The sequence below is a fragment of the Saimiri boliviensis genome, chromosome 2, assembly GCF_048565385.1.
Source record: "Saimiri boliviensis isolate mSaiBol1 chromosome 2, mSaiBol1.pri, whole genome shotgun sequence".
Classification (NCBI taxonomy): Eukaryota; Metazoa; Chordata; class Mammalia; order Primates; family Cebidae; genus Saimiri; species Saimiri boliviensis.
In genome coordinates, this window is record NC_133450.1 from 215,051,520 (window position 1) to 215,078,901 (window position 27,382).

Genomic DNA, 27,382 nt, shown 5'->3' on the forward strand with positions numbered 1-27,382 from the left:
TTTGTTTTCTGTGTTCACAAGGTGTGTAGGATGGATTTACTTGTATTGTCCTATTTGAAACTTGTGTTTTTCAGTCTGAAGATCCACATCTTTATCAGTTATGAAGAAAACCTAAGCCATTGGTTTCAAAGCATAGTGGTAACTTGGGCAAATAAATGTTTTGAAAAAAACACTCTATTGCTTACCGGTTGGTTATTTTGGACGAAACATTTAAATGACTTGTGCTTCAGATTTCTCATCTGTACAATAGGGACAATAGTAATTGCTATTCTTCCTACCTTGGAGAGCTATCTTGGATAGCAAAGAGGGGAATGTACTTAAAATTGCACTGCAAATTATAATACGTTACACGAATAGTACAGGATTGAGCTCACCGTAGATGTTCAGCAAAATTTATTGAATGAATCTCACTAAATGTTGACTGTTTAATGAATAAACGGTATAAGTATTAAAGTTTCATTCTTTCTCTCTTTCCCCATCCCCTATGAAAGAAAGGCAAGAATATTTGCATCACTCACAGAAATTATGTATACACGTATTATAGAATGTATATGAAAAATCACTAGGATGATTTAGACATAAAATCAAATTGTATTATTCAGCTCCCAATGCTATTGATTTTCTAAAATAAAAGCCACTGTCTCTACCATTGGTAGTGTTTAATGTCTGTAAACTACTGTTGTTCCTTTTGTCTGTACCAGCCATCAGATATTACATGCATATCCTTGTTTTGGTATTCATTTTTTAATGAATTAATGTATTTTCTGTCTCTCTAATTAGATTTTGTGGAGATGGGCTAGTGGAAAGTTTATGGGTTTAAAATTAGGCAGATCTGGAACCAGATCTTGACTTTTCCATTTCCTGACCTGTGACATTAGGCAAGTAGCTTTACCTTTCTCATCTTCTGTTTACTTTTCTGAAAAGTAAGGAATTAATTTAGTTACGGATTCCCTGCCATGTGGGTAGTATTCTTTTAGGTGTTTGAATGACTTAATTTGTATCCTTGTAACAACCTTGCAACATAGATGTTATTATTCTTTTACAGGTAGGAAACTTGATACTCATAAAGTTATTATGCATTATAGCTAGACTTTTACCCTGGGGTGTCTGATTATAAAGCCTGTTCCCTCACTAATACCTGAGAAGGTGTTTAGCACAGTACTGGAAATCCAGTTGATATTCAGTTAATACAGGCTCTTAGTGCCGTGATAATGTTTTATAGTTTTCTAACACTTTACATTTTTCCTTGTGCATAGTAGGTACTTTTTCACCATTTGCTTATTGGCTCTGTCTATGCTGCTGTTTTTTTATTCACTGAATGTTCACTTTTTAGCCAAAGGGAAAGGACAATCCCAAACCAGAGTGAATATTAACACTGCCTTGGTTGAGGATATAATCAACTTGGAAGAGGTGAATGAAGACATGAAGTCTGTGATAGAAGCACTCAAGGATAATTTCAATAAGACTCTCAATATAAGGACCTCACCAGGTTAGTGACTGAACCAATGTTCTGGGGAGGGATGTAATAAAAAGAGCATGGCCTTGGCAGAGTTGAGTTTTAGTCCCAGCTTTGCCACTTACTGACTGGTGATGGGCAGTTACTTTACTTTCCTGGGCCTCCATTTTCTTGTTTGATTCTTAACTTACAGCTTTGGGATGGGAATTAAAATAAATGAGGTAACATATATATTATGGTTCTAGCACAGTGCCTGGTGTATAATTAACACTATATTTATCTATGTAGCAAATTTTTGTCTACTATGGAACTAGGCATTGTGCTAGTGCATAGTAGTGAACAAAAATAGGTTTTGTCTTTGCTATCATGGAATTATACTCTCAAAAAAATGAGGCTTTTATTATGAATGTACTATAAACACATCCAGGCATTTAATCTCATAGTAACTGACATCTTTGGTTTGATTTTTCCAATTTGTCCTATCTGGTAGTTTTTATCCCTTACTGGGAACCAAATGGATACAGACCTGCCCAAGTGAGGCATTTCTGTACCCCTGAGCTTGACCAGGAAGATTCCGTTTGGGTTAATAACTTCCTGAAAGTGGCTTTTCTAAGTGGGAGATGTCAGAACTGTCTAGGCGAACTGTTTGCAGATGTGATGGAGAAGCGAGTTGTCAGCTGATGGTGTAAGCAGGCAGGAAAAATCCAATTGCTGTTAAATTAGCCTTTTGCAAATTGTCATCGTCCTAAAGTTAAACCTGAGACCCCCCTCTGAAGGTATCTGTGGGAGCTTGGGCTGCTCCTACTCACATCTTGATTAGGGTAGTTCATAAGAAACTAGAAATATTTCACGAACTTGCTCTTAAGAAAACCAAGTGAAAAATACACAGCTCCTTACAAACACTATCAAAAACATACCGAGTTCAGAGATGAGATCCAGTGTGAAACTAGAAGACTGTTCCCGTCATTTGTCAACCTTTGGACTGGGGCATTTCTGCCTTTGCTGACAGTAGAGCGTGCCATTCAATCTCGCTCAACTGTTTATTTTAAACTTGCTTATTATTTTAGGTATGAAACTGATAAAGTGCTCTGTCTCCCTTGTGCTTTCTGGCCTGTTAACATTCTGCAGCCGAAACCAGAGAGCAGTTTGAGAGGAGCTCAGGGAGAAATGTGATACTTAAAATTAGCCAGCAAGCTCCACTCTTGTTGAACTTAAAAAGATGATGGGCCTGGAAAGAGGTTGGGAGTGTAATTTGTTAAATGTTAACCTCTGAGAAAATGAGGGGCAGGAATGAGGCTGAGGGAGATTCTCGCTGGGGACAGATTGAGGGAAAAGGATTTGATGCATTATGTCGATACGGATTTAGGAATGGTAAGCACCACAACTGCATTCTGAAATGCCTGTGTTGGGACTTCTGTGGCAAAGGATCTTATGGCAAATCAGGAAGACTGAATTAAGATCCATTTTCAAAAGGCCTCCTGTTGGTATTTCCTCTTTCCTTTCTCTTCAGGATTATGTTTGTATAACGTTCTATGTAGAACTTGGGGCCATGAAGAGACGGGTTGAAACAGACTAAACTTAGCTAGTCTCTTGCCAGATTCTTCCATTTTATCTTTCATTACTATCTGAACCAACAGGTGCTTTTCCCCTTATATTTTGCTGTCTCTCACGGCAATTTCTATCTCCCAGATCACTGACACCTTTCAACAGTTGTTTAGATACAGGTTTGTTTATTCGTTGTTGTCCTCTTCCCTTCCGTTATCCATACTTACATTCTTTTACTATCAAAGCATTATTGAGCACTTTTTCTGTGCTGATTACTTCAATATGTGCTGTGGATACAGAGAGAAAAGATATTGTCCCCACCTTCCAGTAGCCTAGATCCTAATGTGAAGGGTCAAACAAGTAAACCAGTATGTGTAAAGCCATACAGCAAAGCTGAGTGGTGAAGACTAAATGACTTTGGAGTTGGTCAGACCTGGGTTTGAATTCAGGCTCCATTAAGAGCCGTTGTGATCTTGGGCAAGTTACTCTGTATTCCTCGGTTTCCTTGTCGGTAAGGTAGAAATAATAATAACTATCTCATAGAGTTATTATGGTATTGACAGCAAATACATTATAGAAAGCATTTATCGGGCGCGGTGGCTCAAGCCTGTAATCCCAGCACTTTGGGAGGCCGAGGCGGGTGGATAACGAGGTCGAGAGATCGAGACCATCCTGGTCAACATGGCGAAATCCCGTCTCTACTAAAAATACAAAAAACTAGCTGGGCATGGTGGCGCATGCCTGTAATCCCAGCTACTTAGGAGGCTGAGGCAGGAGAATTGCCTGAGCCCAGGAGGCGGAGGTTGCGGTGAGCCGAGATCGCGCCATTGCACTCCAGCCTGGGTAACAAGAGCGAAACTCCGTCTCAGAAAAAAAAAAAAAAAAAAGCATTTATCATGATATCATGCTTATAAGAAGTGTTCAGTAAATATAGGCAATCATCATTATTATGGAAATATGCTCAGATGCTGGGGGCTTATAAAAGGGAATTGTAATCCAGCCTAGTAGGTCAGACAAGATTACTGAGATTAGATGCCACTGTATCGGACTATTAAGAAATGAGCAGGATTTAGCTGAACAGAGAAGAGTATTCTCAGGTGAAGGAAAATTATATGCAAGGGTCCTGAAGCAAGACAGAACAGAGTATATTAGAGAAATTAAAACAGAGAATGTCTAGAAATAATAATAGTCAACATTTATTGGGACACAGTTTAAGTGCTTTTCCTACACTCTGTCATTTAATCTTCATAAAAACACTATGAGATAAAAGTACAATTTTCGTGTCCCATTTAGAAATCAGTAAAGAGAGGCCAAGAAGGTGGAAGGGATCTACCCACGATCACACAATCAGAAAGTGGCAGAGTTGATATTTGAATGCAGGTCTTCAGAATAACGAAGACTTTTGCCATTATACCTCCTGGACTTTTCCAGGTTGAAGCCACTAGTGTCAGCAACCTTCTGTCTTATGATGGCATTGAATCTGGTTGAGCACCTCAAATCAGATCTTTGGGCCATGGTATGGTACTGCATTATTCTAACAACATATTGCTAGGAAAACTCCAGTTTGTTTAAAAGACTCCATTTCCCCCCTTTCTCTTTGTGTCTCAGAATCAGCTATCCTTAAGTGGTTCCTACTGTGAATGGTAAGGTTTTTCTTCTAGTTCTCATTTGCATAGGAAATAAGGGAGTTTGAATAATGCCTCTTTTCCATCTGTATCTGTAGCTTTATTGCTTGCTTTCTTGCATTTTTGAAAATTTTTCCCAGGGTTTTCCAGAATCTAGATGCAGATAAAGATTATATCCAGGATAATAGGAAAATGTTAATAGTTTTTTGTTGTTGTTGTGTTTTGTTTAATGGGCTTGTTTCTAAAGGGTATCTAAGTACCAAAATGAAGGGTCGTATAAGCAAATGGTTCCCAATCTGGCTGTGTCAGACTCATGTGCTAAACGTAAAAAAAAAAATTACAGGCTCCCCCAAATCACAGGCTCTGAAGCCTCTGCAGAATCAGGATCTCTCTGGGGTGGGGTCCAGGAATCTAATTTTAAAAGCTCCCTGGTGATTCTGATGCACACCCGGATTTGAATTCCATTTGTAAGGGAAAGAGCCTTGCTGGAAATCAGAATTAAGCACACCTGAGTTTCGGTCTTGACTCTTGTTTTGCCTTTTGTTACCCCTATGATCTTGGCATGTTTATTCTTCTCAGCTCTTATTTTCTCATCTGTAAAATAGAGGTAATAATGCAGTTGTTACAGGGTAGTTGTAAGGACTAAAAGGGATAATAAGAGGTATCACTTTAATGCATATTTTTGGCTGTTTATTGTATACTCGTTATTTGTATTTAGTTAGACTCCTTTAGCTACAGTCCTACTCTAATCCTCTAAGGTAGTTATTTTTTGACTGAGTTAGAAACCAAGGCACAGAAAAGATAAGTAACCCCAGGTTTCATAACAAGGAAATGTCAGAGTTGCTTGTGAGACTGATCAGCTGTTTCTAGTTTTAGTTCTAAAAGTCATGTCACAGAAAATTCTTCAGCTCCAGGCAAACCAGGATGGTTGGCCACCCTAGTTGCTAGTGAGGAATTTCAACCTAGTTCTGTCACCATTTCAAGCTTTTTCTATCACGTGATACTGCTGTTCCTGTGAAAGCCCCTTGTATACTCTTGTCACATTGATAAGAATCCCTAAATGTTTGTTGAATCTGAATTATTACTATTATTTTGAGACAGGATCTCACTCTGTTGCCCAGGATGGAGTGCAGTGGTACAATACAGCTCCACCTCCTGGGTTCAAGCAATCCTCCCACCTCAGCCTCACTGCTAAGTAGCTAGGTTTCCAGGCATATGCCACCATGCCTGCAAATTAAAAAAATGTTTTTGTAGAGATGTGGTCTTGCTATTTTGCCCAGGTTGGTCTCAAACTACTGGCCTCAAGTATTCCTTCCACTTTCGTCTTCCAAAGCTCTGGGATAACAGGCATGAGCCACTGCATCCAACCTGAATCTGAATTAGATAGGTACTTAGATGTGGGGCTACTAAGATTCTTTGGAATTCTAAAATTCTATTATTTTTCCTTTAGGATCCCTTGACCAGATTGCTGTGGTAACTGCTGAAGGGAAGCTTGCTTTAAACCAGATTAGCCAGATCTCCATGAAGTCACCACAGTTGATTTTGGTGAATATGGCCAGCTTTCCAGAGGTAAGGTGGCCTTGCTAAAATCCCTCTCCATGGTCTCTTTTGGGATGGAAGAAACTGGGTCGTATCAGAAGGAAGTGTTCTCTTCAGCCTAGAGTGAAACAAGAGAGAAGACATAATAAAGAGAATTTAAGAGTAAGGAAAAGCTGTCTTTACTTTTCCAAATTCCTTTTCCGTTAAATGCTATAGAGGCTAGATAAGTCGTTTAAATATCCAAACAGGCCCCATCTAAAAAAACAATACTGAAGATGCAGTGATTGGTGTTTGGCCAGTGTGGAAAGGCTCTGGCGAATGTAGGCTTGGTAATCAGTGTTACCTGATACTATGATTTTTATTTCCAGAAGCTAGTAACACAGATATTTATGTGAGATATTTATTCTTTAAATGTTGATGACTAATTTACCTTTTTTAAGACTATGAGGCAAATAAAACCATATTTTAATGAGCCAGATATGGCCTGAGGGCCACCAGTTTGTGACCTCTGCGTTAGTATTTGGAGCAGACCCTCCAGGAAGTCCTTTTATACTAGACTGGCCATTGCAGAATATTGCATGAAGCACGGTGCTTTTTTATATTAGGTCATTGCATCATTGAAGCTTTATGATTTTAAGTGTAGTTGAGGAAGGTAATTGGGATTTTTCTTACTGGTCCACTAGGAATTGGCCTGGATTAGGAGTCCTAGAGTACCTGGAATTGGGTCCCATCTCTGCCACCAACTGGCTGTTTGACCTTGGGCAAGTTGCTTCACTCTCTGGGCCTCCATTTCCTCATCTGCTAACAGGAGGTGAAGGAATCCACCTGTTCTTACTGTTTATTTCAGTAGTTGTATTCCAAAGTCATAGACCAACATTGGACCTGTTGGATTTGACAAACTAGGCTAGAGATAGGAGAAAGGGAAAAAGACCTTGCTGTGAACACACTGTTTCAAATCAAAGAGCTCTGATAGCTAATGGGCCAGGCACACATCTGTGGGGTGATGTTACCACTCCCTTACCCCATTCTCCATGCTACAACCAGAATGAGTTTCTGAAAAATATATATTGTGCCAGGCGTGGTGGCTCATGCCTGTAATCCAAACACTTTGGGAGGCTAAGGTTAGAGGATTCCTTGAAGCCAGGAGTTCAGGACCAGCCTGGGCAACATAGTGAGACCCTGACGCTACGAAATTTCAAAAATAAAAAATTAGCAAGGTGTGATGGCACACACTTGTAGTCCTAGCTAATCAGGAGGCTGCGGTGGGGAGATGGCTTGAGTCCAGGAGTTTGAGGCTGCAGTGAGCTATGATCACACCACTGCACTGCATTCTGGGTGATAGAGCAAGACCTTGTATCTTAAATAAATAAGATACCTATGTATGTAAAGGATTATGTCATTTTTCATTCCCATGATTTACATTATTGGTGGCTCCCAGCAATCTTTAATAGTCCAAAATCCTCCTTACTGTGGCCTATATGGCTTTGCTTGATCTGGCCTCTGTCTGTCTTTTCAGTTTTGCCAGTCTTGTGCCACTGTCATCCTTGTACAATGTTTAGCCACACTGGTCTTCCATTTCCTCAAACACGCCAAACCCTTTGCATCCTTAGAGCCTTTGTGTATCCTGTTCCTATTGCTTGGAACACTCTTGCATGGCTAATTCCTACTTACATTTTGAATCATAGCTTAAATGTCACTTTTGTAGGGAAGGCTTTCCTGATCTCTCCAATCTAAATTATTCCTCCACACTAAGTTCTCCTATACAGCACAATTATTTCTCTTTCTTGCACTTATTACTAATATACATTGGTTTATGAATTTATTTTTCATCTCATTTTTACTAGAGTGTCAGCTTGGAATGTAGGAATGTCTAATTTGCTCGTTGTGTCCAGCACCAAACACAGTGCCTGGCACATGGAAGCATTCAGTAAATTTTCCTTGAATGGGCGAATACTGGTTATTAGGTTAATAAAAGGGAGGCACTCATTCCTGGTGTTACTGAGGAACAGAGAAATGGATGAAAAGGGAACTGTCAACTCTTTCTCTTTCTGGCCCCCTCTGAACCACTGAGGCCCCTCTGCCTTGTTCATCTAATCCCATAGGCACTGCAGGCCAATTTAGGGAATAGCCTCCTAATTACACAGCTTGAAGACCTCATCAGGCAGATTGCTTTTCAGAGCCAGCCACTTCTGTTATTAAATAGCAAATGGCATTCACAGAAGAAGCACCTGATTGGCCACCGGAGCATCTTATGAAGCAGGAGGAGATATTAACAGCTTAATTTTTTCTTAGGAAGTTGGAGTATATCTTCATTTTTCAACCCAGACATCTCTGCCGTTTGTTCAAGTTGAAATTCCATGGGTTTTGAAAAAATCCCTACAAGTATCTCGGTAGAGAGGTTCATTTATAGGGACAGAATGAGGAAGTGTGAGTTACATTGTCTTTTGAATTCCTTTATCTCATCTGTTGTATATATTAAACAAATAGCTCTAACTAAATATTTCCTTCCTCCAGCTTAGAAGCTGACCATAGAGTACCTAGGTTCATAGTTTCAAATGCTGAGCTAATCCTCTCTGTGTTTACCTAATTTCTTTCTGTTTCACATACAGTTGGCTTTCTTTCCAAACCTGAGCATTTCCATGGCATGCTGTAGTGACACGATGCAGATTTACATGCGTAATCTTTCTGAATGCATTGAAGACAGAAAACTGTGTTGCATTTGTTTAACATGTGTCCTGCTTGATAAATGATACACATAGTTGCTGCCTTCCATAAACTTGCCTGCAGCTAGAGTTAATGATGAGAAAGAAAGGAAGGGACTAAAAACCACAGCATGATTTGAACAAAATAAGGCAAATGAATAAAAAAAAAAAAACAACAATGAAAAAAACCACAACTCTGCAGTCACCATTATTGCTTTTATGGAAGGAAGAAAATGAATGTTGTATTGATTGTCTCCTTTGTCGCCAGTCTCTCTTGTTTTGTTTCATATGATCAACACAGGTACTCGGTAAAATTAGGCATTATTTATTTCATTTTGTAGATGAGGAAACTGAGGCTCAAAGAAGTAAAATATCTCCACCAGGTTCACACTGTTGTGACAGAGCTAGGATTTGAACATATCTCTGTTTGGCATGAAAAGGCCTGTGCTCCTTTCATCATTCATTCATTAATTCAGCACATATTTTTTGAGTCCTTACAAGTGATTAATTTCTATTTGAGGTGCTGGGAATTCACTGATTATTAAGACAGACTATGTATCTACTTTCATAGACCTTACATTCCAAGGACTTACTGGGATATGAAGAAAATGGAAGGCCAATAATTGATATGGAACTAGCAGAGTTGACTTTAATCCAAATTCTCAAGGACTTGTTCACCTGTCTACAAAAGTCTTATCATTTTTTTTTTTTATTTAGCACTGATTAGCTTAGAATAACAAAAGCAGACACTGCTAATTGATCACATCACTCTTCTCTGCCTGACCCCAGATGGGATTTGTGATCTTCCTTAACACACTGCTCCAAGCAGCCACAGCCAGTTAGTTACGTCGTCATTTGAGAGCAACCTGTTTGCCCTGGGATACTGTTGAGCATCCTCTCTGCAAAGGGATAAAGCATAAGAGATGGAAAGTCTATAGGATTATATACCTCTTTAGTCTGAACCATGAGTAGTTTTTCAGATGTCATGTGGGAAAATGACTAATTCCCTGAGGTTCTGAGTCCTATCATGTCAAAGGAAAATATATCTAGAATATCCTAGAAGAGCTGCCTCTTTCAGTAGGTTTCTTTGCAAAATGAAACTTGATTCATGATTTTTCTGCATATGAAAAGATGCAGAAAAATTAAAGATTTTGAGCCACTATATATATGAGGTAAAGGAGATGAGTTTTTCCAATAGATCTGAACCAGATCACTGGTATATTCAATCAACAAGCTTTTACTGAGCACTTACCAGGTACCTGACACAACTTGCACTGGGAAGATGTAAATATTGAGTAGTTCCTGCCCAGCTTGGTGTCAGTAATCAGTGCTCTAGTGCCAATAGGGGAAGTTTTATGGAGACACTTTGGTCAGCTTGTGAAAGGGAGGTAGTAGTGATGGGGTGTTACAGTAGTGATTATCAGTCATTCGTGAGAAGCTATAGAAGGGGGTTGAAAGACTTGAGATTGGACTACTCCTTCATAGTAAAGATTCTCTCTTTATTGTTAACTTTATAATCTGTGTTTCATTAAGGAAGATGGCATTTCTTTTGCAAAGAAAAATTAATTTCATTGTTTTATTCAGCTCTTTTATTACCTTGATCATAACCTTTATACAGCAAACGTAATTCCAAATTATTTTTGGCTATTTAAGAAAAATATCAGGCCAGGCGTGGTTGCTCATGCCTATAATCCCAGCACTTTGGGAGGCTGAGGTGGTTGGATTGCTTGAGCCCAGAAGTTTGAGACCAGCTTGGGCAACAGGATGAGATCCTATCTCTGTAAAAAAAAATATGAAAATTAGCGAGGTGTGGTGGTGCACACCTATAGTCCCAGCTCTTCTGTTTTTCCTCCTGCAATATATTTTTCCTCCTGCAGCTACTTGGGAGGCTGAGGTGGGAGGATCACCTGAGCCCAGGAGGTCAAAGCTGCAGTGAGCCATGATTATGCCACTGTACTCCAGCCTGAGTGTCAGAGTGAGATCCTGTCTCAAAAAAAAAAAAAAAAAAAAAAAAAAAAGCGCCGGGCATGGTGGCTCAAGTCTGTAATCCCAGCACTTCGGGAGGCCGAGGCGGGTGGATCACGAGGTCAAGAGATCGAGACCATCCTGGTCAACATGGTGAAACCCCATCTCTACTAAAAATACAAAAAATCAGCTGGGCATGGTGGCGTGTGCCTGTAATCCCAGCTACTCAGGAGGCTGAGGCAGGAGAATTGCTTGAATCCGGGAGGCAGAGGTTGCGGTGAGCCGAGATCGTGCCATTGCACTCCAGCCTGGGTAACAAGAGTGAAACTCCGTCTCAAAAAAAAAAGAGAGAGAAATCAAATCCTTAATGTTATCATTACTGAATGTGTTGAGTTGGGAATCTGGAAAAAAAAAATAAAGGCAGAACAGTATCATTGGATTGAATCTCCATTCAGTCTCCTCCTAACTCTGCCAGTAACTGGAAGTATGGTGGGTAGGGGTCCTCAAACCATCTCTCTTGGGCTGTCAGGGAAGACCAGCCTACTCTTGGGGATGGGACCCTATTCTACAAGTTCCTGTTCACGTGATGAAGAGACTTGGTTATGTCAGAGATCCCTTCGAGGTCTGGTAATCTGTGGCCAGAGGTACTATTTTAAGAATGTACTATTTTAGGAAGTGGCCACAGTGTTAGAATCTGTATACAGCCTCCCAAGAGGATTCTTCATCTGTATGTGGAAGTTCTGGTTTGTCTTTGTGACCTTATAGTAACACCTCATGTAGCTGTATCAAGAAGGTTATTTAAAAATGAAATGAATGAGTTTTATAGGCAGAGAACCTAAAAAAGTAAAATAGTGTGAATCAACCCCCATTCATTTGAATTAGAAAGTCTAGGAGGAGCTCAAGTGTAGGATTTGGCCTGTGAATCCAAGTGCTGTGGATTGGCTCTAGTCAAATCAAAAATTATTTTGAAAATGTCAGGCTTTGTTTTTGTGAATTCCACATTGTCATGCCAATGAAAGGATCTCGATTCCACACTGCTTTCTTGTTATTCTTTAGGATTGCATACCAGGTGTAGCTATAATGTTGCTTGAGTGTGAGGTGAGGCACTTTGAGAAATGAGTGTACCAGTTTGCCAACTGGAACGTTAGTAACCAAACCGTCCAAGAAGCCCCTGAAGGATGTTAGACAGGACAGCGGTACATCAAGCTACATGAGGACATCAACTCCACCTTGTTTGGGGTTTTATGTATTCTTACCTTTATATCATAAATGTATGTAATGTATATAATGCTTATATGACTGCCCTTGCCTGAGTGTTACTGTGTGCCAGGAACAAAGCAAGATGCATCGCTCGTGTTACTTCACTACCTCTCTGAGGTTTAGGTGCCACATGGTCTCAGATGATGAAGTATAGGCTCAGAGAGGTCAGGCATGTGCCCAGGGTCACATAGTTACCAGAGATGGAATTTGAACTGAGATCTTTCTGACCCCAAGCCCATGCTTTAAACTAGTATACCACACCACCTTTGCGGGAGCATGTAACAGCAGAGATTCATGGCTCATTCCAAAATATGCGTGAGTTTGGTGTGAGTGCAGATGTGAATGAGTTAAATTTACTTACTCATTCCAAATCGGCACTGGTATATTTTGAGTGTAAAATGTCAACTGGATTTTTTTTACGTATGAAATCTTTCATCTGTCTTTACACCAATCTTAGCAGAGACCAGCCCTCCTCCCTTGAGGATTTATTGTGGTTTTGATCTGGGTTGCCTCAAACCATTGAAATCTTTTCAAAGAAGCAGAGCTGTTTTCTTTTTATTTTTTCTTCTTTCTTTTTTTCCTCCTGCAGTACACTGGTACCAGGAGTGGACATAGTTTGCTATTCAGCTTGATCAAAGCACTCTACACCAATGTAACTTCCTGATCTTACTGGTAACAGAACTAAATGTTTCCATGTTCTGCCAAGATGGGTTGCCAGTTATTGACAGAGGGCTTGCATCTGGTAATAATTATTTACTAATTCTGTTTACCTTTTGATCTGGTTTTCAGTGTACAGCTGCAGCTATCAAGGCTATAAGAGAAAGTGGAATGAATCTGAACCCAGAAGTGGAAGGGACACTAATTCGGGTACCCATTCCCCAGTAAGTTTGGCTGAAATTCACATACTTTGATGAAATGGGGTGGTTGTCCTTGGAAGTAAACCAACAAACGCCCTACTATACTGTTAGGCCATTTATATACCTTACCTGCACCTTTCACCCTGGCAGACATCTTTTGAGATCACGTTACTGATTCAGAAATACTTACTGAGTTCATGTTATGTACTAGATAGGAGATTTGCAACAGTAAGCTTGAGAATTTGTTGTCCTTACATAGTTTACATTCTTGTTGGGAAGGTAGGACAAATAAATAAAGTCATTCCAAACAATGAAATGCTATGAGAAAAGAAAAGGCAGTGGGATCCAATAGAGACTGACTTGGTGAGGATGATGGTGGCAGGGGCACCTTTAGCCTGGGAAGACACGTTATGCAGGTAACATTTTTAGAGCTAAATGATGAGGAACCAGCCTGGGGGAGAGCATTTTGGGCAAGTGAACAGTAAGCACAAAGGCCCCAAGTCTGAAAAGACCTTGACACTGGTAGTCTCTAACTTAGATTCTTTAAAGAGCTGTTTTTTACATTAGCCCTTGCTTGCTATGTAAAGGCTAACGTAAAAGAATTATTTGGGGCCGGGCACAGTGGCTCATGCCTATAATCCCAGCACTTTGGGAGGCCGAGACGGGTGGATCACGAGGTCAAGAGATCGAGACCATCCTGGTCAACATGGTGAAACTCCGTCTCTACTAAAAAAAAAATACAAAAATTAGCTGGGCATGGTGGCGCGTGCCTGTAGTCCCAGCTTCTTGGGAGGCTGAGGCAGGAGAATTGCTTGAACCCGGGAGGCGGAGGTTGTGGTGAGCCAAGATCGTGCCATTGCACTCCAGCCTGGGTAACAAGAGCGAAACTCCATCTCAAAAAAAAAAAAAAAAAAAAAAAAGAATTATTTGGATAATAATTGAAGAACTTTAGGCTTGAGAACAGAATATTATTAATTATATAAATATATAGAACTTAAAGTTTTAAGTGAATTTAAAAAAATGTTTATTTTTAAATTTAAAAAAGGAGAGAAAATACAAGACCTTGGCCTTTTTGAGAAAGAAAAAAGCCAGTATGCGTGAAATGCAGGGAGAGGGTGGTAGGAGAGGAGGTTGGACTAGTCAGTCGAGGCTGAGGGTTTAGGCTTTATAAGTCATGGTGAGCATTTGGGCTTTATTCTCATTGTGATGGGAAGTCAGTGGAGGGATTTAGGAAGGGTAATGACCTGATCTGATGCTGACTATGTGAGGGTCTCTCTGGCTGCTGGTTTAACAAATGGACTGTAGGGGGACAAAGTGGACACAAGGAGGAGAGTCAGGAGGCACCTGCAGTAGGTCCAGGTGAGACACATCTTCTCAGATTCCATATCAAAGGATCGAAATCCCTGTTCCTCCACAGCGCCTCACATCTAGCAGGGCCCAAATAAGTGTTGAATTAACTCATTCAGTCTTTCAGCAAATATTTATTAAGCACTAACGACATGCCAGATACTTTTTTAGTTGTTGGAATATAGCAGTAAACAAAACAAACAACAAAAAGTCTCTCTCCCTCAGGCCTCCCTGAGAGTTGCATAGGCACAGTAAATAGAAAATAAATACATAATGGAATGTCAAGTGATGGTAAGGACAATGAAGAAAAACAAGCAAAGTAAGGGGATAGGGAGATTTGGGGCTTTTGTTGTAGGTAGGGAGGGTCAGGAAGAAAGTGACATTTGAACAAAGACCTACTGAATGAAGCTTCCAGATAACTAAGAGGGAAATGGAATTGAACACTAGTTGAGTGTCTTTTTGTGCCACACATTTTCCTGTATTCCTTTACATATATTGCCTCATTTGTCTTTAATCCCTGTAAAGGAGGTTTTTTCCTAGGTATGGAAATTTAGGCTCAAAGAGGTAAAGTAATATCTTTGAGGCCACATAGCTTGTGCGGAAGCCACACAGCTTGTGCTGAAGCTGGGGCTCAAACCCAGGTTTAGTTGATTCCAAAGCCTCATGATATACTCATACCCATGCAAACAACAAGAATCAGTCTCAACATGGGGAGTCCAGAAACCTTCCACACTGAACTCTTTCCTGCCTCCTGGCCAGAAAATAGCTGTCTTGTTCCATTGTGTTCTCAAGACTCTGTGAGGCTGAATTAACACTCTGCTTTGAAGTCATGTAAATTGGGAGGAATATAACCTATTGTTTAAGAAGCAAATAGACCTGGGTTCAAGTCTAGTATCTGTTTGTTTGTCAAGTTCATTGATTTGCTTGGTGGATTTTCTGAGAATGTGTATGTGCTAGGGATGTATAGGTCTGATGTATACCTCATGGAGCTCACAGGCTGTATGCCACGCTTCTTGTTTGTATTGCCTCCAGCTTGTGCAAGTTGCTAGGACCCACATTTATGGATGAAAAATGTGAAGTTCAGAGAAATTAAGGCACTTGCCCAGATCATATGACTGGTAAATATAGCAGTCAGGATTTGAAGCCTGAATTTTTCAGTTACCTTTCACCTGCATTTTCTGTGTAGTAGATGAATAATTCTGGAAAGTGCTAAATGTATGCATGGACATTAGAAGCAAGATTTACAAAGGTAATAGTAGTCAGCAGGTTTATTTTCTAGTTTTTGCTGTCCTGTTTGTGAAACCTTAGACAGCCACTTAACCTCCCTAAGCCTTGGTTTTCTGATATACCTGATGAAGGGGTTGTTCTTAGTGGACTGCCAGGTCCTTTCTGAAGCTCCAAAATTCTGTGAGCCTATGAATTTGTGCTACCAAATGTTCACTGCTGATTTGGATTCTTCTTAGGGTGACCCAGTCGTATATCACATTTTTCTTTCAAAGATCTGGTTGACATAACATTCATTTCTGCAGCCCCGCAGTAGTAAATGCTCACTGTTGGTGCATTGTATGTAGGTTTGAAAGATCAGTGAGTTTAACTCGAATTTCCAAAGATAATGGTGATCTGTTACATTATTTTTTACATTATTTTATTTTGGCTAAGGGGTGTAATCCAAGAGAAAGTTGATGGACCAAAACCATCTGCTCCTGCAAACCTCATTTTTTATATACTTTCTTCCCTTTGACAAGGTGGTGGGGTCATGAGGCCCCTTACTGAATTATAACTTGTGGTAGTTTTCCAGATAAAAAAATGAATGATCTGTTCTTTATTATGGAGGCTGCGTCACGTGAGAGGATAAAGGTTGATTTATAAGTAAGAGGATCAAGGTTTTTATTTGGTTTTAGCAGTGACTTCCATGTGACTCTGGGCACATTGTCCTAGCTGCTTGCTCCCTTTTAGTTCCTTATTTGTAAAATAGGTGAAGTAGTGCATAATGATAAGCAGAGATGTGATAAAATTAATAGAGAAAATAAATTAAGTGATATGATTTCCTGAAACTGTATAAACATAAGATATAATATTACTTTAGTAAACTTTTAATTTTCTACATATTATATAATTTTAGGAGAAAAGGAAGGACGGAGGAAGGGAACTAATAGGTTGAGCATCTACTATGTGCCAGGAATGCTGGGTGCCTTACATATTCAGGAAAGCAGAAAAGTACAATGGTTAAGTTTTACCTTGGTGTCACATAAGCATGAAATTGAGTTCCAGTGCTTGCTGCTTTTTAGCTGTGTGACAGTGACACCTGTCTCTGCCTTTCTCAATCTCAGATAACTCAACTGTCAAGTGATAATTTATAGGACTTGCCATATGTGGGTATATGGTTATTGGGAGATTTCAGTGAGATAATATACATGAAGCTTTTGATGCTTAGTAGGCATACAATTAATGCTAGCAAATATGCTGTTCCATCATTCCCTTTCACAAATAGGAGTATCATTTCTTTCCAGGGATAGAGACAATGAGATTCAGAGTGGTGAGGCATTGGTTCTGGGTCACACAGCTGGTAATTGACAAAGCTGTGAGGAGGAAAATAACGCATCAAAGCTTAGGTTGGGACTTTGAGGGGTAGGGGGAATAGGAAGCATAAATTCCTAGGATCAGTTTTCTTTTTTCTTTTCTTTTTTTTTTGAGGTGGAGTCTTACTTGGTCACCCAGGCTGGAGTGCAATGGTGTGATCCTGGCTCACCACAACCTTCACCTCCCGGGTTCAAGCAGTTCTCCTGCCTCAGCCTCCCTGGTAGCTGGGATTACAGGTGCCCGCCACCACACCTGGCTAATTTTTGTATTTTTAGCAGAGACGGGGTTTCACCATGTTATCCAGACTGGTCTTGAGATCCTGACCTCAAGTGATTCAGTTACCCGAAGTGCTGGGATTACAGGTGTGAGCCACCATGCCCAGCCCCTAAGATGAGTTTCTGATTTTAAAAGTTCGAGTTTGGTTCTAGGAAAATTTACCTTCTCTGATTGACCCCGATTCTTCCACTGCCTAGTGATAGTCTGTAGGTTTGCTTTTTTGCCTTAGCTCTAGATACCCAGCACTAAATTTTATTTTTAGTTGAAGCAGATCTCACCTGTTACTTCACCTTCATTACAGTCCTTATGTACATTACATAATTCTTACATACTTATTTAAATGAGTCTACTGAGTATGTGACTCTTAACTATAATCTGCCTCTGATCTTTTGGGGAAGAAGGTAGAAGATAAATCCTAAATCAGTAACAGATCAGGCTTGGAGCCTGAGTGGTCCTTATCACCAAGTCCTCTTTTTACAGCCTCTGAGGCTGTGTGCAGGTTTTCTTATCATGACTGTCTCCTCAGGTAAATAACCATTGAGTCTCAGGGACTCTGGATGATATATTTTCTCACTGACAATGTGGATAGCTTTTGTTTTCTTCTTTGGCAATAATTTTTATTTAGATAAGTCAGTCAACTGGATGGGTTATTTTGGAACATTCCTGTTAATGGAGATATACTGAAATAGTTTTTTCTGTTTTTCCAGTTTATGGCATTATATTTTGGGTACCATTTATCAACTACCTAAACTAGAGGTATAATGCCTGGAATTGCTGAGCTGAGCACTTGACAATTTCTCCCCAAATTCTTACAGAACTGTGGGGTGAAGAAACTATTTTAGGTTCATTTGACTGATGAGAGTCCTGAAGCACACAGAAGTCGATGCCCAATATCAGATAGCTAGTAAGTGGCAGAAGCAGGATTAGAATTGGGATCTTTGTCACTGCCTTTCTTCCTGTTCCTGTCTCCTGATAGAAGATCTGTCTGAAATATCAGTCCTTCACTCCTTAATCAGAGGCCCTGAAAAGTTTTGATCAGGGGATCATTTTGTTCAGGCCAGGTTTCTGCCTCCACCTTATTCACGTCATTGTTATGCCCATAAATAAAAATACACTCTCTTACTCATTGTTTTACCAAACATCTGTTGGAAAACCACACTAAGTAGAATAGTGGTGCTTTGGTTTGAGACTGCTGAGTTCATGCCTGGCTTTAAATAAATGCTATAAGAAAACTATGACTTCTCCGAAGAGGCAAAAGTACATATGATTGACTCACTGCTCACAAAGGTTGTATCTTTCCTTGATTGTCTTCCTATTCTTTCATCAGTGTGTCTGTGGTTTTATTTTAAATAAAATTACATAAAATATTTAAATGAGGCCAAGCATGGTGGCTCACACCTGTAATCCCAGCACTTTTTGAGGCTAAGGTGGGAGGATCACTTGAGCCCAGGACTTTGAGACCAGCCCGGGCAATATAGTGAGATCTTGTCTCTACAAGAAAAAAAAAAAATTTTTTTTTTTTTTTTAATTAGCCAGGCGTGGAGGCATGTGCCAGTAGTCCCAGCTACTCAGAGGCTGAGGTGGGAGAATCCCTCGAGCCAGAGGGGTGGAGGTTGCAGTGAGCAGTGATCATGCCACTGCACTACAGTCTTGGGCTACAGAATGAGACACTGTCTCAAAAACAAAAAGAAGAGAAAACACCTCCATCCTTTGTTCCTTAGGGATCCACTTTTAGTACCTTGATTTTCTAGATTTTTTCCAATGCAAAGTCAAGCGTATGTCTGGTGTTTCCTTCATTTTTCTTGTAATGACATGGGATTATTATATACATGATGTTCTGTACTTCATCAGAACAGAAAACAAAAACTTTAGCAGTGTGTCATTGCTCTCTGTTGTGAGAATTCTTTCTTACTCTTTTTCTAAATGTTGTGTACTGTTGGCATTTTATACTTAGCATTAACCAGTTCCTAAATGCCACGTATCTTAGTTTAAATTTTTTGTCTTTTACTAACCATGCCTCAATGATTTTCTAAGGCCTACTTCCTGTTCTGCTGGGAGTGGGTAGTGGTGGGTTGGGGACTGTAATTGGTAAAGAAGTGAATGCGGAATGTGGGGGATGCTATGGCTTCTGCCCTTGATTGAGTCTTGTTTGTAACATCACTGCATAGTATTGTGCTTCTTAGAGACATGGACGTCTCAGGGCCAGAAAACCATCTGCAACACACCCTAATGACCCCTCCATTGATACTTAGACCCAAACGATGCAGCTCTTTTCGGAAACCCTATTGGTATTTTAATGCCTCTCCTGGCTCACTGTATGGCAATAATAATATTAAGGAAAGTGACAGTGTTTACCAAGTGCATACTGTATTCTAGGCTCTGTACTCTTAATGAACTCATTCTGTTCCCTTTTTTTTTTTTTTTTTTTTTTTTTAAGACAAGTGTCTCACTCTTTTGCCTAGGCTGAAGTGTAGTGGCACAGTATTGGCTCACTGCAACTTCCACTTCCCAGGTTCGGGCAATTCTCCTGCCTCAGACTCTCGAGTAGCTGGGACTACAGGCATGTGGCACCACACCTGGGTAATTTTTTACTAAAAATAGTACGGACGGGGTTTCACTCTGTTAGCCAGGATGGTCTTGATCTCTTGACCTCATGATCCAGCCCGCCAAAGTGCTGGGATTACAGAAATGAGCCACCGCGCCTGGCTGCGTTCTTTATTTTTTATACGTGAGCAACGTAAGCCTGAGTTGTTAGATAACTTGTTTGGCTTCATTCAGCTAGTAAAGGTAGAGTTGAGCAGGATTCAAACCTGGATCTGTTTTACTTTTAAGTCTGTGTTCTTGCATCCATGGACTTCTGAGGGTACTTTCTGCTTTTGTTTTGTGTTTGCTTCTTTGTGTTTATAGCAAAGGACAGCAATTGGCATTTCTAAATTTAATTCTATAGTGACCCAAATTATATGGAACATAATTTACAAAGCTCAAGTCGGGATGCCTAATCCGACAGTGAACTTATCTGCCACTTTTTGGTTCAAGAGGCAGTCTCAGATATAGGGTGTTTGTTTATTCTCATTCAATTTTATTAAGATGTAACTTGAATAAATAAAATGAATCCATTTCAAGTATCTGTGATGACAGGTTTTGAAAAATGTATATGTCCCTGTAACTACTACCCCAATCAAGATGTAGAGCAGTCAGTCACCCTAAAAAGTTATCCTCTGCCCCTTTGCATGTCAGTCTTTAGTCCTCTTTCTCTGGTCACAGACAACCACTTGTCTGCTTTTATGAGGATATAGAGTTTTTATGCTGAAATGTAAAAGTTTTAGGACATTCATAAATTTACTCAACAGACATTTATTGAGTACCTATTATATGCCAAGCATAGTGTTAGACACTGATGATAAAGTAGTGAATAAGCCAGACAAAGCCTTTGCCCTTAATGGAACATCTACAGGGGAGATGGTTAACAACACACACATATAGTTTGTGTGTGTCAGATGGTCATATTTCTCTCTCTACAGAGAAAAATAAGGCAATAAAAGGAAGTAAAGGATGTTGTGAGGTTGGGGGTGGGGATGATTCAGTATTAAGTAGATGTTCATGAAGTGTTCAGAGGAAGGTGATACTTGAGCAGATAATTGGAGGGTGTGCAAGAACAGACCATGCCTGTATCCAGCACTGAGGCAGAGGAAGCAGAAAGTGCAAAGGCCCTGAGGTGGGAGTCTACCTGGGGTGTTCAAGGAACAGCAAGAGGGCTCATGTAGCTGTAGCAGAGTGAGTCAGGAAAGAAAAACAGAAGATGAGTGCCAGGCACGGTGGCTCATGTCTATAATCCCAGCACTTTAGGACGCTGAGGCAGGCAGATCACTTGAGGTCAAGAGTTTGAGACCAGTCTGTCCAACATGGTGAAACCCATCTCTACTAAAAATACAAAAATTAGATGGACGTGGTGGCGTGCACCTGTAATCCTAGCTACTGGGGAGCCTGAGGCAGGAGAATCTCTTGAACTTGGGAGGCGGAGGTTGCAGTGAGCTGAGATTGCAACATAACATGTTGCCTGGGTAACATAATGAGAGAAAATAAAGAAAATAAAAAGAGGCCGGGCACGGTGGCTCAAGCCTGTAATCCCAGCCCTTTGGGAGGCCGAGGCGGGTGGATCACGAGGTCAAGAGATCGAGACCATCCTGGTCAACATGGTGAAACCCCGTCTCTACTAAAAATAGAAAAAATTAGCTGGGCATGGTGGCACGTGCCTGTAATCCCAGCTACTCAGGAGGCTGAGGCAGGAGAATTGCTTGAACCCAGGAAGCAAAGATTGCAGTGAGCCGAGATCGCGCCATTGCACTCCAGCCTGGGTAACAAGAGTGAAACTCCGGCCGGGCGCGGTGGCTCAAGCCTGTAATCCCAGCATTTTGGGAGGCCGAGGTGGGTGGATCACGAGGTCAAGAGATCGAGACCATCCCAGTCAACATGGTGAAACCCCGCCTCTACTAAAAATACAAAAAATTTAGCTGGGCATGGTGGCACGTGCCTGTAATCCCAGCTACTCAGGAGGCTGAGGCAGGAGAATTGCCTGAACCCAGGAGGCGGAGGTTGCGGTGAGCCGAGATCGTGCCATTGCACTCCAGCCCGGGTAACAAGAGCAAAACTCCGTCTCAAAAAAAAAAAAAAAAAGAATGAAACTCCATCTCAAAAAAATAAAAAAAGAAAGAAAGAAAGAAAATAAAAAACATAAAGGAAGAAAATAAAAAGAAGATGAGGTCAGAGTGAAATGGGGAGGCCAAATCATTTAAGGACTCACAGACCATTGTAGGGAATTTGGCTTCTACTTGAAATGAAATGAGAAACTGTTGAAAGGTGTTGAACAGGGGAGGAATATAACTTAGGTTTTGAAAGGCTCATTCTGGCTCCTATTTTGAGAATTATACTGTAGAAAGGCAAGATTGAAAGCCACGGACCAGTTGGGAGCTATTGTGATAATACAGACAAGAGACATGGATAACTGTTGTAACTGTATACTGTTGTAATGCTGGAGTTGATGAGAAGTTACTAGATTTCAGATGAATTTTAAAGGAAAAGCTGCCTAGATTTGCTGATGGATTAGATATGGATTTAAAAAGAAAGGACTCAAGGATGCGTCCAAGGTTTTTGGCTTAAGCAACTAAAAAGGTAGAGTCGCCATGACTGAGATAGGGCAGACTATGGGTGGGTATGAGGGAAGAGTTTTTTGTTTTGTTTTTTTGTAGATGTATTCTCTCTCTGTTGCCCAGGCTGGGGTGCAGTGGTGCAATCTCGGTTCAATGCAACCTCCACCTCCCAGGTTCAAGCGATTCTTTTGCCTCAGCTTCCCAAGTAACTGGGATTACAGGCGCCTGCCACCACACCTTGGCTAATTTTTTTTGTATTTGTAATAGAGTTGGGGTTTCACCATGTTGGCCAGGCTGGTCCTGAACTCCTGACCTCAGGTGATCTGCCCACCTCAGCCTCCCGAAGTGCTGGGATTACAGGCATGAACCACTGTGCCTGGCGGAAGAGAAGATTTTGTCCGTATTTATTTTCAGGTGCTACTGGACATCTAAGTGGAGAGGTAAAGTAGGCTGTTGGATATATGGACCTGAAGTTCAGAGGTCAGATGTGGGCTATGAAGAACTTGTAAAGGAGGTCATGAAATTAGATGAGATTACTTTAGAGAGTAAATGTAGATAATGAAGAGACGAGATTTGGGGACTAAGCCATGGACACTTCACTTCAAGGTTTAGGGGTCAGAGAGATGAAGAGGAACCAGCAAAGGAGACTGAGAACAAGTGGCCATTGAGGTAGGAGGAGAATTAGAAAAGTGTAGGGTCCTGGAAACCAAGTGAAGAAAGTTTCTCAAAGAGGGGAGGGAGTGATGGGGTCAAAGAAGATAGGATCTGAGATTACTGGACTTAGCAACATAATTTATTGATCGATTAATCTGTCTCCATGGCTAGACAGAGATTGATGGGCTTTGGGGTTCAAATCCCTGTTCTGTCACTTTGGGTAGGTCAGCCTGGGTCCTCTGAGAAGCAGATGCCAGGATGGAATTAGATGTGCAGGAGATCTCTGTGAAAGATAAAGGGAAGAGGGAGCAGGAGTAGACAGAGTGTAAATGTGATACTGGTGGAGAAAGGGAAGGAAGAGGGCTGTGGGAAGGAGACTCACACTGCAGTGCAGCCAGGCTGATGGGGCATTCCTGAGCGAAGGGACCTCTCTGTGCATGGTTATTGACTGGGAGAAGCGCAGTGGATGTGGCCTTGATGTGATCTCAGCATGAATGTCACAGTGGATCCGAAGGTGTGGGGGCTGGAAGCTGTCAGGCCTCTGGTGTCCCTCAGAGCAGGTTCTTCCTGGAGAGTGATCTGAGCAACATACCTTCATGCCTACTACGGTGAACTTGGACAAGTTGCCTAATTTTTTGAAGCTTCAGCCTCCTTTTCTTTAAAATGGAAATCGTATCTACGGTTTTGAGGAGTAATTGCGTATGACATGTGAGGCTCATAGTGTGAGGCCTGGCATATCAAAGGTACTTTTAATTCCTTTATCTCTTCAAGTATTTGTTATTGTCTAATCTTCCTGGTTAAGGAGTTCTTGGAAATATCCTTTTCCTGATTATTTGGGAGTAAAACCAATAAATAATGTTTTATTTCTGTTGGCTGATTTCTCTTTTAGTCCTTAATGCCCTTCTTCCTTCTCTTCCTCTCTAACGCCTTTCCTGAAGCCCCATGTTCCTTTTTTTTCCCCATCTTTTCCTCCATTTTTACAGACGGGAGGAGTTGATTCATTATGTTGGAAGTATCTTGGAGTTTAAGTTGCTCAGGCATACTGCAGTTTGCTTGTTAATAAGCACGTGGTTTGTTCTTTGAATATGAGTTAAGTGTGAACAAGACCTCCTGTAAGGTACATCCCAAATAAGAAAATCTAGTGACCGGCCGGGTGCGGTGGCTCATGCCTGTAATCCCAGCACCTTGGGAGGCCGAGGCAGGTTGATCACGAGGTCAAGAGATTGAGACCATCCTGGTCAACATGGTGAAACCCTGTCTCTACTAAAAATACAAAAAATTAGCTGGACATGGTGGCGTGTGCCTGTAATCCCAGCTACTCAGGAGGCTGAGGCAGGAGAATTGCTTGAACCCAGGAGGCGGAGGTTGCGGTGAGCCGAGATCGCGCCATTGCACTCTAGCCTGGGTAACAAGAGTGAAACTCCGTCTCAAAAAAAAAAAAAAGAAAATCTAGTGACCAGTCCTTTCTCTGGTATGATAATTTCTTTATGTTCCTGGTAAAGGCAAGAAGCCTTGGCTCTCTTCAGCACTCTCAGCCCACTGAACTGCTTCCTAAGGCTTCAAGGTCATTAGGTAGTCGCCATCGTCATTTTCCTCTGGGCGTTGTTGGAGATGATAGACCTTATGCCTAGACTAGGCTGTTTTCCCTAAGTGACTTTGTTCCAGGGTGATACGAAGGAGAATGCCTCTGAAACCAGGGAGTGTCCTGGATAACAATAAAAACGCCCTGAGTTATAGTTCCTCAGCCTAGATTCTTTGTTTCCCAGGTGTTTTGTTTCCCCCATATGCTGATGTGTAGTTTCTCCCAGGTTTCTCCAGGGAGAACCAGCTGAGTAAGTCAGGGCAGGATGGTCCCCAGGCTGAGGTCAATGCAGAGGGGTAGCTGTGTAGCTAGGGAGAACTGCACTTGACAGGAGCCAAGGTGACAGTCAGAAATTCTAACTCTAAAAACCAGGGAAAAGAGCTTTGTGCCCTTAGGCTACTTATTTCAACTCTCTGACTTTTGGTTTCCTCACCTAAAAATGGGATCATGGAATATTACTTTTGTGAAGATGTATTGGGAGAAACTCCTGTGAAGGATAGAGGGGAGAAGGGAACAGGAGTCAACAGGGAGAACCTTTAGACAGCACTGTAAGTGTGACACCAGTGAAGAAAGAAATTCAGTAAATGATAGTTAATACTACTTTTTATTTCTTTTTGTTTGTTTGTTTGTTTTTTTATATTTTTACCAGAGGGGGTGCACTGTTCCTGGAAGTACTGCAATACCAGGTCGATGCGGAGCAGACGGAGCAAGCTCCTATTCCATATCCCGGCTCCAAAAACCCACTTTAATATGTTGTCCTCGGATAGAGGACATATCAGATGTTAAACTGCTAAGAACAGATACTACACTTGATCTTAGCCAAAAGGCCAAGAAGCAATAATATTACTTTTTAAATTGTTGATATCAGGTTAGCCATTGTTACTGAGCATTCCTATGACCTTTCTGCATGGTAAATTTTTTTTTTGGGGGGGGTGGGGGACACAGTCTCTGTTGCCCATGCTGGAGTGCAGTGGCATGATCTTGGCTCACTGCAAACTCCACCTCCCAAGTTCAAGCAATTCTCCTGCCTTAGCCTCCTGAGTAGCTGATACTGCAGACATAACACCACCACAACTGGCCAGTGTGTGTGTGTGTGTGTGTGTGTGTGTGTGTGTTTAGTGGAGATGGGGTTTCGCCATGTTGCTCAGGCTGCTCTTGAACTCCTGGCCTCATGTGATCCACCTGCCTCAGCATCCCAAAGTGCTGGGATTACAGGCATGAGATCATGCCTGACCTTCATGGAGATTATTATAACTCTCATGGGGGAGTATTGTCTGTCTCTACTGCCATGAGGCGTGCTGCTTGTCATCAAGCTTTCTACCTAGGATACAAGTATTGTTCAATAGTGGGAATTAGATGAGCATTTGGCATTTTTGCCACCTTCATTGAAATATAATTCATCCATTGAAAGTATACAGCTCAGTGGTTTTTAGTACTAATTATTTATAGAGGTATGCAACCAGTTATAACCACAATCAATTTTAGGAAATTTTCATCATCATCCCAAAAAGACACTGCCCACTAGCAGTCACTCCTTACTTTCCCCCCAGCACCTTCTCCTAGGGATTGCTCTAGGCTACTACTAATTCACTTTTCTATCTCTGTGGGTTTTCCAGTTCTGAGCGTTTTCTGTAAATGGAGTCATACAATATGTGGTCTTTTGTGACTGGCTTCTTTCTGTTTCCATAAGGTTTTCAAAGTTCTTTCACACTGTAGCCTGCATCAGTATTTTATTTGCAAATAATATTCTATTATATGGCTATACCACATTTTATATATCATTTCCTCAGTTGATGGACATTTGGGTTTTTTCTACTTTGGGACTGTTAAATGAATACCGTTGCCATCAGCATTATTGTACAAGTTTTTTATGTGAACATACTTTTAATTCTCTTGGATATAAACCTAGGAGTGGTTTATTGCCAGTTAATTGCTGGGTCATATGGTAACTCTATGTTTAACTTTTTGAGGAACTTCCAGACTTTTCCACAAGGACTCCACATTTTACATTCCCACCAGCAGTATATGAGGGTTTCAGTTTCTCCATTCCTTTACCAATACTTGTTATGATTATCATTGTAGAGGGTGTGGAATGGTATCTTATGGCTTTGATTTGCATTTTCCTGATGACCGATGGTGCTGAGCATCTTTTCATGTGCTTATTGGCCATTTGTATATCTTCTTTAGAAAAATGTCTGTTTAGGCTCGGTGGCTCACGCCTGTAGTCCCAGCACTTTGGGAGGCCGAGGTGGGCGGATCACAAGGTCAGGAGTTCGAGACCAGACTGGCCTATAATGGTGAAACCCCATCTCTATTTAAAAAAAAAAAAAAGAAAAATGTCTATTCATGTCCTTTGCCCGTTTTTTAATTGGGTTGTTTGTTCTTGTGTTACAAGATTTCCTTATATATTCTGGATATTAGACTTTTATCAACTATATGGCTTTCTTTTTTTGTAATTGCAAAAATAACATACCTTTATCACAAAAATTCAAATCCTATAGAAATATAAAGAAAAGTTCATTTATTGTTCCCCAATTGTTCTTCCCAGAAGTAACCATTTTTAGTATATCCTTCCAGATTTCAAAAGATAAATATGCAAACCTAAATAAATATAGTATATATGTGTATATATTTAGTTTACATAAGTGGATTAAATGTCTACAGTACCACAATTTGCTTTTTTTCACCGCTTTGACTTAATATCTTATGTATTTTTTAATTTTTTTTTTTTGAGACTTTGTCACTCAGACTAGAGTACAGTGGCACAATCACTGCACCCCTGACCTCCTGGGCTTAAGCCACCCTCCCACTCAGCCTCCTGAGTAGCTGGGACAACAGGCACGAGCC

General features: G+C 40.8%; 1 protein-coding gene and 1 non-coding gene across 2 annotated transcripts in view; one reads left to right on the top strand and one right to left on the bottom strand.

Annotated features, from left to right (window-relative positions):
* The window catches only part of MRRF (mitochondrial ribosome recycling factor), a 67,454-nt gene that overhangs the window by 18,074 nt on the left and 21,998 nt on the right, over window positions 1–27,382 (top strand). The window contains exons 3-5 of the mRNA XM_003925160.4: window positions 1,334–1,489; window positions 6,077–6,195; window positions 12,882–12,973. Coding sequence (XP_003925209.1) covers window positions 1,334–1,489; window positions 6,077–6,195; window positions 12,882–12,973 — 367 coding nt within the window. The remainder of the gene's footprint in view (window positions 1–1,333; window positions 1,490–6,076; window positions 6,196–12,881; window positions 12,974–27,382) is intronic.
* Window positions 25,185–25,374, bottom strand: LOC120366514 (U2 spliceosomal RNA). The gene has a single exon (XR_005581163.1). It is a non-coding gene; the product is annotated as a U2 spliceosomal RNA (small nuclear RNA).